The sequence below is a fragment of the Falco rusticolus genome, chromosome 1 (assembly GCF_015220075.1).
Source record: "Falco rusticolus isolate bFalRus1 chromosome 1, bFalRus1.pri, whole genome shotgun sequence".
Classification (NCBI taxonomy): Eukaryota; Metazoa; Chordata; class Aves; order Falconiformes; family Falconidae; genus Falco; species Falco rusticolus.
The window spans coordinates 51,326,298-51,337,445 of NC_051187.1; the positions used below are offsets into that span (position 1 = coordinate 51,326,298).

General features: G+C 49.1%; 1 protein-coding gene across 4 annotated transcripts in view; it reads left to right on the forward strand.

Annotated features, from left to right (window-relative positions):
- The window catches only part of HERC3 (HECT and RLD domain containing E3 ubiquitin protein ligase 3), a 55,532-nt gene extending 46,374 nt beyond the window's left edge, over positions 1-9,158 (forward strand). For all 4 annotated transcript variants that reach the window (XM_037379153.1, XM_037379171.1, XM_037379163.1 and 1 more), the window contains 4 exons: positions 1,037-1,119; positions 4,351-4,534; positions 5,303-5,405; positions 7,369-9,158. In XM_037379153.1, coding sequence (XP_037235050.1) covers positions 1,037-1,119; positions 4,351-4,534; positions 5,303-5,405; positions 7,369-7,577 — 579 coding nt within the window. In that variant the 3' untranslated portion in view covers positions 7,578-9,158. The remainder of the gene's footprint in view (positions 1-1,036; positions 1,120-4,350; positions 4,535-5,302; positions 5,406-7,368) is intronic.
- The last annotated feature ends 1,990 nt before the right edge of the window (positions 9,159-11,148 follow it).

Here is an 11,148-nt window from a genome sequence, read left to right on the forward strand (position 1 = left end):
TCTAAAAGTTGTGAGTGTTGGGTTCATCTGGAGCTTGATCTGGGTTCTCGACTCTGTCCAGGGCCTGCCTGGGGTAAAAACAAGGTACCAGGAAACTGCTACGCACTGACAAAAATCCTTGCTGAGCTAGGAGAATGTCCACCTCATTGTTTCGTGATGAGAGCACATGAAGTCTCTTAGATCCACCTTACGCTGGAGTGAGTCAGACCTGGGTCCAACCTTCTCATGCAGATCAGAGCTACAATTCAGGATGGGTGAAGTGAAGCCATAATGTTGATAATGCAGACTGTGTAAAAAAAGAATACCTTTGAAATAACACAGGAGATTTTTCTTCAAACTCTCCTTTTACACAAAAGGGTTTTCTTACTCTCTTTCTTGTGCTATGTACTGCATAATGTATAAAGATGTGCAGATATATCTGCTAAAACGTTGAAATGAATAACTGATATCTGAAACATTGGAAGTATTAACTCACCTTGCATATCAAAATCTGAGCTTCTTTTGTGTATAACAACTTGAAAATTGATCCTTTTGCATTTTTTTCCACATGACCAGTTTTGCATGTACAGAATGGGTTTGTACTGGTGCCATTCTAGGCCAGGCAAATGCAGAAAGCTGTGGTCATGCCATCTTGCAGTGAGAGTGGATTAATTAGCCTACTGAGCTTCTATTATAAAGAAGGGAGTCCTCATTGCTGGAGCATGTGGGCTTAGTTAAAGGCAGATTTTTACTTGTCAGGCTTTTGTGTGTGTTTGGTGGTTCCCCCCCCCCCAAGAAATTTACCTCAAAGGATAATTATTTTTTTCAATTCTGACTTTGGATTTAGACTTAATAGCTGTCCTACAGCAAATTTAAGTGATGGAAGGTGGTGAAGTGCGCAGGGAGTTTGGAACAGAGAAAGTGTTCTGCCTATACCCTTTTCTCTGGCCCACCCTTCACATGCCAGTCAGCAACTGTGAAAAAAGAACTCATACTTTCTGCAGACATGCAGCCTGAAAAGTACTTCTGGTAGAATTAGTTTTCTGGTTTTGTATAGATCTGCAGGGAAAGCTACGGTGTGACGGAGCAGAAGAACCTGATCGAAGATGGAGATAAAATCCTGGTGCAGAAGGACAATAGGTAAGCAGGGTGTAGGTGGGGATGGGCTGGTAGGTGTGAGGTCAGGTGCAATGCCACGGAAACTCTGGCTGAGGTGAAATGTGAGAGAGAATCAGAAGTCACTGTGAGCAGACTCTAAGATCAGTTGTTCAGAAGTTACTGGGTGCCAGCAGCACTTGACTAAAGTAAGTTGACATCATCTTTCCACCAGCCCACATGGAAAGATGGGAAGTACCCCACAGCCTTTTGGATGGACGTATTCCTTCCTGCAAAAGACCTTCATACAGAGCCGTGGCAGTTTTCTCATGGTAGATATTGCAGCATGATTTTGCCCCTTGAAAGTTAATCTCCCTGATGGTTTAGAGAGGAACTGTACGTGACCAGCAAAACTGAGCCTGGCAAACTTGTATAAAATCCGGATCCAGAAATGCTTGCCCTTGAATATGCCTTACAGAGAACCACCATCCCTGATTAGAGCCATAAGGCCCTACTGTACATGGATTCCTTTCTGTTTGAACACTTAAAGAGTTATTACTAGCACAGCTACCATTCCCCCCCCCGCCCTTTTTCCAGCTGCTAAACTATTTTCTTCTCTTAATCCTGTAATTGGATTTCTACAAATGCCTTTCTTGCTTGGAGCAGCATTCACATTCTTTCTCTGCTGGCAAAACAGTGTGATCCAGCGACCGGTCAGCAGCACGGTCAGGGGCTTGTGCTAGGATTGCTGAAGACCTTGCTGGAAGGTCTGGAGATGAAGTAATTTCCTATTAATCTGATTATTTAAAAGGGTTCTGATTGTGTCTAAAGCCAATGCCATAACAAAAGCTTTGTCTGTATTACCTTCTTACCTACTTGACTGCTGCCCAAAAGGATGCAATTTTACAACTAAATAGCTGCCTCCATGCAAAACCCACGCGGAGGTGGAGCAGTGTAGGTCTGGCTCCCTGCAAAGAGAAGGTGGCCTTCAGGTAAATGGAGCAGAGTTTAATTTGTGCTTGTGACGGTGAAGTAAAGAGGAAAATGCAGTGATAGGACCCTTTAGGTTCTTAGCCTGGGCATGGACACTTAAAAGAAAACTTGGGTTTTTTTCTACTGTGTGCCATACTGGCCTAGGGGAGGAAAAAAGATCTTAGCTGACCAAATGTTTAGGAAGAGCATCCAGGTTAGCTCTTGCAACTGTTTATTAAGTCAGGATAGGCAACGAGAGAAGAAAATCCTGAAGGACAAAGGCTAGTGTGTAGCTCCAGCAGCTTAACATGTTCCAAAATGCAATTGCTTCGTCTTGACCAGAGTTTTGACCTCAAGCTAACCTCTAAATCTAAGTCTAGACGTGGCTGTCAATTTATCAGTGCTTAATGACTTCCTCCACCCCTACACTTAGAGGCCAAGGACCAATTTGCTGCCCTCCTGGCCTGAATAGTTTGCCGAGTGCTTGTCTTTGGGCACTGCCCTTTGTGCGTGAGGGAAGTTCACTGGGAACAGAAGAATGCACAGGATTGCTTTGACTGAAAAATGCAAAATAGGAAATACCTGCATTTTCCCTTTCTCCTTTGTAGTTCATGTTTGGGTGCCAGAACATAAAAATGTTCTTAATAAAGGGTTCATGACCATAACAGCCAGGGAGGTATTAAGCAACAGTTAAGTGCTTAATCAGCTTGGATTTCCCTAATGCTCAGGTGACTATCGGGAAAATGGCAACGAAGCGAACGCAGTGGAAAGCAACTCTCCCTTTGCTATATGGTTTCTTATTCCAAGTTTTCATTTTTGTCAGTCTGCTTCCTTATCTTTCCTTTTCATTTTCTCCTCCATGGTCGCTGCTTTTACAGAGCATATCCATTGAGAATTCCTCCACCAAAAGCTCAAAATACTTTTCAGCTCTGACCTCCTCAGCTAGAGATGGAGATACTGGGTTCTGTAGTGTTCCCCGATCTTCTTATCCTCTGAGTGCAAGTGTGAGCTGCTCTCAAATGTCAGGCAAAAATGACACCTCCACCCACAGAGAGCAGTTTCGTGTCCCAGTTGCTGGTACATTATTGTCAGGTGTTCAAAAAAAGAGTCAGGGGAGCATTGCAAGTCATTGCACAAATAAAGTTCTAGTGTTGCACTCTGATCATGGTGCTTTGAGAATCGGAAAGAGAGTAGGATAAAGACGCTTCACCTCCTAACAAAATCCTGAGACGGGGTTTGGCCCGGGCCTGCCACAAGTTTCTTGCCAGTGACTACAGAATGTTGTTTTTACTTCAGTGCTGTTCTTGAGAACTCTTGAAGCCCAACAGAGGGTTGTCATTCTGAGAGGAATCGTTCTTTTTGCCAGATACTCCCAAGTGCACGAGTCCTGTATTTCTTTAACCAGAGCGTGAAGGCTGAAGAGGAGGTTTCCATGCTAAGCCTGTTTTCTTGCTCTGTAGTGAGGGGTGTTTCTTGATTTCTCCTGGTGGCTTTCCCTTGGGGGCCAGGAGGGAGGGCACTGGCCGTGCAGTTTCAGATCAAGACTTTTCAGAGCAGGGTTTCCTCCATCTGCCTCTAGGCTACAGCTTTGGCTTTGAAAGTGTGGAACCACCGGCAAGACTCGCTGGGGACGGAGTCAGCAGGTGCTGCCTCCGAAAATCCACCTGACTGGGGCTCTGTGCGTCTCTTGGCTTCGGAAGCGGTAGTCCTCTGAGCACTGTCTGTCCCCTCTCCCCAGCAGAGCGCTTGCTCCGACCAACCTGGCAGTCTGAGGTCATGGCAGGTGGGCGCAGAGCCCCAGTAACCCCAGATGCCTGCAGGATGAAGAGCTCACGTCCTGGGCTTCCTGAACGCAGGGTTGCAGATGCTGGGCCGGGGGTGGATATGTTCCTCTGGTGACGGAATCCTCATGCTTGTTAAACACAACCCCTGTGCAGGCCGTGGGTTCCGTAGAGAAGAGGGCATCCCAGTGCTTGGTGTCACTCTGGCTCCCTCCTGGCCCCCTGGGCAACTGGATGCAAGGCCACTGGGTGGGTTTACTGGTAGTATAGAGCCTGGGCTGCTGGGGCACCTCCCACGCTGCCACTGCCAGGGAAGAAGCAGACACTTGGTGGCACTTGCTGCCTAATACTTTGTCGGTGTTGCAGTGACTCAGCTCAGTGAGAGGAGGGCAGTGGGCTGAACCTGTTGGAGACTCATGTTTGTGAGCCACATTTACAGGCAGAAACAGGAGAACTTCGCAGTGCTGCTGCCCAGGTGTATGATTAAAAGTGCTTTCCTTTGCCTGATCTCTCTGTGCACTAGGGAAGAGTTTGTTGAAGCCTACGTAAATTACATCTTCAACCTTTCCATCCATGAGTGGTACACGGCCTTTTCCACTGGCTTCCTGAAAGTGTGTGGTGGGAAAGTCCTGGAACTCTTCCAGCCCACAGAGCTCAGGGCCATGATAGTTGGAAACAGTAACTACAACTGGGAGGAACTGGAGGAGGTAAAGCTTCCCTTTTGTCATATTTTACTACTTTTTCACAATTACTGGGATTGTGCAGTTGCATGAGGAGGGCAACAGCCTGGCTCATGAGGCGTGATAAAGCACAGATGTCTTTTTTTTTTTTTTTTCCTTCTCTCTAATGCTCCTTGTACATCTTGCCGTCATTCACACAAAAAGTTTCTTACTGGGCTGTCCTGCTACTGGTATAACTCAGGGAGGAAATTCAGGATGAGAAAGGACAAAGGAGAAGGACTTCTGTCTGCTTTTTTTAGGGATGAAACCTAAGACAGAAGGGAAGAGAAAGTCAGGGTCTTAATTTGCAGTAGAACTCACTGCACTGTACAAGGGCAAGAAGCACACAGCCAAGGGTTCAGAGGGGAGTCTGGACACAAAGTAAGAGTTATATTCTCTCAAAATGCGTAGACCAGCAAGTTACTTGCTCTGTGTCTGCCTCAGCAGCAAAAGTGGCTTTGCAATGGAGATCACACAATCTTGTCCACGAGCCCAGCCTGTGAACAGGTACTCCAGGATTCTTCATGACATGTGTAATTAGGTGGATAGCTGGAAGCCTAACGCCTACCTTCCACGTATTGCTAGGAGAACACTTGGCTGGGTCTTTGAGCCCTGCTATTGCCCATGACCCGTTCTGCTCTCCATAACTATCAGACATCAGTCTGATGTCAGATACTGGGGGACATCAGGTCTGGGTTCTGCTTAGTCTTTGCTTTCTAGTGCCAGATGAAATGATGTGACTTTGGTTTTCAATAGAGCGCTGTCTATAAGGGAGACTACACTGCAACACATCCAACTGTGAGAATGTTTTGGGAAACCTTTCATGCATTTCCCTTGGAAAAGAAGAAGAAATTTCTCTGTAAGTATCTTGCAGTGGTGCAGATTTCCTGAAATTAAAGACTCAGGTGGGAGTGTGTGCGAGCTCCGGGGTTATGGCATGTTGCATTAAGTGCTAGAAGATGATCCAGCATGAATGCTTATCTCCTGACTTATCTGCTAGTCTGATAACCAGGAGAGGGAGAAAACATCTATTTTTTCCCCCTTTGTGTTCATTTTTACCCTCAGAATCGCTGGGTGATATCTGCAGTGCCAGACCAAATGCAGTCTCTCACAAGGGAGTGCAGTATCCATGTGTTTGCTTTTCCAGATGGTGAATTCATAGCAGTCCCCAGAGCCCGTACTTAATCTGGTTCCTTTTTCTGCAAGCTGAGCTTCCAGGCACCACAGGGCTTTTTTTTATGGACCATGGGGCAGTTGTAGGATGACAGCTGAGTGGAGAAGCTGGTGTATAATGTGGCAGGAAAATGAGACCACGCGTTGGTGTGACTGAGTAGCAGATACCTCTCCTCCTGATGGTGGTCACCTTGTGCTATTATGGTGGGTGGTGTGCCGAGGAGGAGAGGGAATCCTCTGCAGAAGCGGCCGTGGAAGCGTGTGTGTATGTGTGTGTTGCTTCGAGTGTCCCAGCCACACACAGATCCGAGGTGCTGTGTGTGGGTGACTGGGGAAAAAAGGGGAGACAAGGAGAAACACGTGGTTTTAAGGGCAGGTGACTCTGAGTTTGTTACTGCAGCCAGCCATTTTTGCTCCCTGGAGAGTCCTGGTGGACACCTAGTTGACCAAGAGCCAGCGATGTGCTCCTGCTGCAAAAGTGACACGTGGCTGTGTTAGGGGGAGTGTTGCCAGCAGGTCTTGCTCCTCTGCGCAGCACCGGTGAGGCTACAGCTGGAGTGCTGGGACCGGTTCTGGGTTCCTCAGTGTGCAAGGCACGGATATACCGGAGAGACTCCAGTGAAGGGCTGCTAAAACGGCTGGGGGACTAGAGCATCCCTGCTGTGAGGAAGGGCTGCGAGGGCTGGGGCTGTTCAGCCTGGAGAAGAGAAGGGTCACAGGGGGCTTCAGTGAGTACAAATACTCAAAGGGAGGGTGCAGAGAGGAGGGAGCCAGGCTTTGGTGGTGGTGCCCAGTGACAGGACCAGAGACAGTAGGCACAAACTGAAACACAGAAGCTTCCTTCTGAACATCAGGAAACATTTTTTTTTTCATGTGAGGGGTACAGAGCACTGGCACAGTTAACCAGAGAGGTTAATGTGGAGTCTCCATCCTTGGAGACACTCAAAAGCTGGAGACAGTCCTAGGCATCCTGCTCTAGGTGGCCCTGCTTGAGCAGGGGAGTGGCCCAGAGGTCGTTTCAACATCAGCTGCTCTATGATTCTGTGGCTACTGGAACGATAAAGGCCAGTGTTCTTATCTGAGGGTTTTTTTCCCCCAAAGAAAGCAGCAGCCAGCTAGTTGTCCTGCATGTTCGAGTTAGAGAAATTTGCACGCTGAAGTTAGCAGCTGTGTAGAGAGGGACCCGGGAGTCCCGGGTCACAGCAGGGGCTTTTGTGGGTAACTTCTCCACCAACCAGCATGGCAGGGACACTGCACACGGGTCACGCGCAGGGGGAGCACGGATACGATGGGGGCAACAGGGAGGAACCAACCCTGGTCCTGGCATCGAGGTGCTGTGCCTGGGAGGGGTGGCCGCAGGGGGGGTGCCCCTGCAGTGGGTACCTGGCAGCCCTGGCTTTCCTCCTTTTTATCCTGCCTGGACATAAGAGGGGGCGTTTAAGGGAAGGGGGGTGCTGTGGGCTGCTTTACTTACTCATCTGCGCGCCCCGCGATGGCCAGCACCTCCCCAGCGAGGCCAGCGGTGCCCTGCGTGGGGGCTGGGCAGCGTTTCCCTTCCAGGCAGGGTCCCGCTGTGCAGGTGGGGATGGGCTTTGCCATTAGGAGAAGCTGCCCACCCTAACTGGCCGCCTGCCCTCTGCTTCTCCTAGTGTTTCTGACGGGCAGTGACCGCATTCCCATCTACGGCATGTCCAGCCTGCGCATCGTCATCCAGTCCACGGCCAGCGGTGAGCAGTACCTGCCGGTGGCGCACACCTGCTACAACCTCCTGGACCTGCCCAAGTACAGCAGCAAGGAAATCCTCTGCGCCCGGCTGGTGCAAGCCATCGATCACTATGAGGGCTTCAGCTTAGCTTGACCGCACCGGTGTGGGAGAGGCACAGACACTTGGGTACGGAGGAAGAAAACGATGGGCTTGGCTTTATTTTTATAAGGGAATGGATCAGAGCATTTTTCGGGGAAAAAGATAATAATAATAATAATAGATTGAGATGACGCAGTCTCAGCTTGATGCTGCCAGCGTTTTGCAGGGCTTCGGCAGGGAGAGGCTATTGCTTTGAATTTTCTCAACTACTGAACAAAGTAAGTTCAGTGGGCGTTTCTGTTGTTTCCCCTCCAACTTGACATCGGTGCCCTCCTGGCTGGCAGTTCCTTATAGTTTCTTTTTATTGCCCCTACACACACACGCAGAGTTACCTTTTAATTCAGTTTAAATATTTTGATGTTCCTTGCATTTAGGCTATGGTGGAAATTGAGGATGAAATAGTGATCTTCTTTTTGAAAAGCTGTGACTAGCCCCCCCACCCCCCTCCTTTTTTCCCCCTCCATCTTTTTTAAAACGCAAGCTGGTTCTTGCTTGCTTTGAATGGAAATATCCCCTGTGCCCTTTGGTTCTTGGTGGATGGTACTGGGCAGGGATGTTATTTGTGACCCCCAGGGGTGGTGTATTAGTGATGCTCTGTCTCTTTGCACCAGGATGTCTCATGGAGAGTGTGATGATTTGGGACGCTTGGCTTGTTTTTCCTCAGTTGTCTCAAATTTTGTTTCCAAGCAGTGTCTTCTTAACAAAACCTCAAAATCCTCTGGAGCAGGGTTTGTGTTCGGGCTGGTGGAAGGACAAACCCTACCTATAATAACGGGTTTCTCAAATTGCATCTCTCTTGCGTTGTGTTTCTGTCTTGGCAAGCCTGCCAATTAGGCAGGTGGGCTTTGCAGAGCCGTTTTTCCATCCGAACTGACCTGTTATTCCAACGCAAGGTGAGGTGGCAGCTCTCACCCACTGCCGCCTTTCTCCAGAGGAGTCACGCGTGCGTGCGTGTGTGTGAGCGTGCAGGGGTGTACGAGGTGTGTACGAGTTCTCCAGTCTCATCAGGTCAGAGAAAAGAAAGAAGCATGAAATCCACTTCTGAGTGATAACCCTCTGTTTGGAGATTGGCTTTGGGTTTGCAATTACGGTTACTTTATTTTGCAAAAAGCCAATGTGTGAGAATTAGACTGGAAAGGTACATTAGGACTTGAGTAGGCAAAATCATTACCAAAAATTCTATCCTGTAAGATTGGAGAGCCTTTATCCCCTTTCCCCCAGTCTCAGACACCCCCCCCCCCCCCCCTTAAATGAAGTTTGAATGATACCCCCTCCCCCATTTTTCAGGTCTTGATGTAAATCTCATTTTAAGCCTAGGGTGGTTTTGACATTGACTTGTTATTAGGACATAGTATTTATGCACCGTGTTCAATATACAGTATTGAACTTTGCACCTCATAACAAAAGGTTTTAGGCTTCTGGGTTTTTTTAAGAAAGGCTGTGGGCTACACTGAGAGCCCTCCAGCCTCTTTCTAATGCAGCACTGAAGACGAATATACAATTATATCAAATGTTTATTTTCGATGTGTGTGTACATAGTACAGTATTATGCAATAAATTTGATGTTTAATTCTGCCTGAGTGGCTGCCTTTGTGTCGGGAAGCAAAGGAGGGGCTGCTCCAGGCACCGGCACTGCCTCTCCCCCTGGTCTCACTGTACCTCTGAGCATCTGGAAGAACCTCTGCCTTGGCCCGGCTGCTGGTGAGCACCCCAGTCCATCCCCTTGTTGCTCGCTTTGGTCAAATGCTGCCCTTCCCCTTCTTCCCCTGGATTCGGCTAAAGGCGAGCGAGGCAGGAGGTAGCCCCAGCCCCGGGGGATTTGCTGTCTCCACAGCCAGAGCAGGAGGAGTTTTATCTGCCTGTCCTGGCTCAGCTGAAGTCGGGCAGGTCCCCTGCGGAAGAGCTCACAGGGAGCTGAGCCCAGGCCTGTCTATCCATCCCTGTCCCTTCATCCCCGCATCCCCCGTATTTCTTCTCCTTTCCTCTCGCCTCACAGGCACCAAGGCACACGCAGTTGGTGCCTCTCCTCATGGCGCTGAAGGCCGCCGAGGCTTCTGCAGCCTGTAGCCCCTCCTGCCCAGTCCCACAGCCCTGCCAGGTGCAGGCAGGACCCCAGGGACAATGTCCCCATGTCCCCTGTGGTCTGAGCACCCTGGGATGCACAGGGCTCCAGCTGGGTGCTGCAGGCGGCAAGGCTGCGGCGGCCCTGTGGTACCCTATGCCCCTCCTACGCTGGACTCGCCTCAGAGCTGCTGCTTCATTATTTAATAGCAAATAATTAATTAACGAGGGGCCTGTGTCTGCAGGAGCTGTGGCAGCCATACCAGAGGAATTCTAATGCCAGACCGAGCGAGAGTGGACGGCTGCGGGGTGTGTGTGGCCGAGGCGCAGCCTGGCAGCTGAGATGTTCCCTCCGGTGCCAGGGCCCGTCACCCCGTTTGCCTGGGGAAGCCCCCCCCAGAATGGGCCTGGGGAGGGGGTGCTCAGCACCCGCTTGTAGCTGCTGCGAGCTGCAGCCTGGGGACTCGGCCAGCAATGACATGGCCTGGTGGTGCTGGCCCAGCTCTGGCGCATCACTAGTGTAAGTAAATAATAGTTAACTTACTGGCTTAATACAGGGTTTCTATCATGTGGCCTCACGGCTTCAGCTTCCCTGAGTTACGAAGGAAGGGTGCTGCTCGCTTGCCTTAGCTGTGCGCCTAAACACGCAGCTCCTGGGTAGGATTAATAATGAGCTACCACGTGTGCACAGGTATGTTTGGGAGTGTGCATATATAAGTACACTTAGATGTACGTTTGCAGCATCATTTGTAATGTGTTACTTACGGTACTGCATCCGTTATACCTACTAGTAACTTACCAAACTAAAAGAAATACGTATTCGAAGTATTTGTGTTGTATCAGCAAGATGGGCAAGCTGACGTGAACCGAACAGACTTGACGCCAGACTCAGCTGGGTGGCTGGGAAACGGCTGCCGGGGCACAGGCGAGCGTTTGGTGGCAGATGGTGGCGCTGCTCAAATGCCAGATGTGAAAAGGAATTTTCTGTCAGAAAGTTTGTTTAAAAACAAAGTAAAATACTTCCCTGCCTCTGTGGGAAACGTAAATACATATACAGTTAAGAGACACATTGCAGTGCGTATATATGGATGGATCTGTATGTGCATTAGGTATATGCACATACCCTATCTATACACTTTCTAGAAAGTCAGTATAATGCATATACTTTACTGTGTGGTCCGGATTATATAATTGTGTAAGGTTTATATATAGTTGTCTATAGATACATCATATAGTGTGTATTTTCTGTAACGTCTTGCATGTTGTGTACATGCATTATCTACAATAATACATTACACACACTATACAGGTAAGTGTGTATACTTTCTATAGATACTTACACGCACAGTGTGTGTACATACGTATTTATATCTCCAGTAGCAGATGCCAGCCGTGGCGGCGGTGAGGTCTGTGTCACAGCCCCCCGGGTGGCCTGTGCCCCACGCGCCTGGCCCCCTCAGCGTGGGGCAGTGTGGTGTGTGACCCGAGGTGCGGGGCAGCGAAA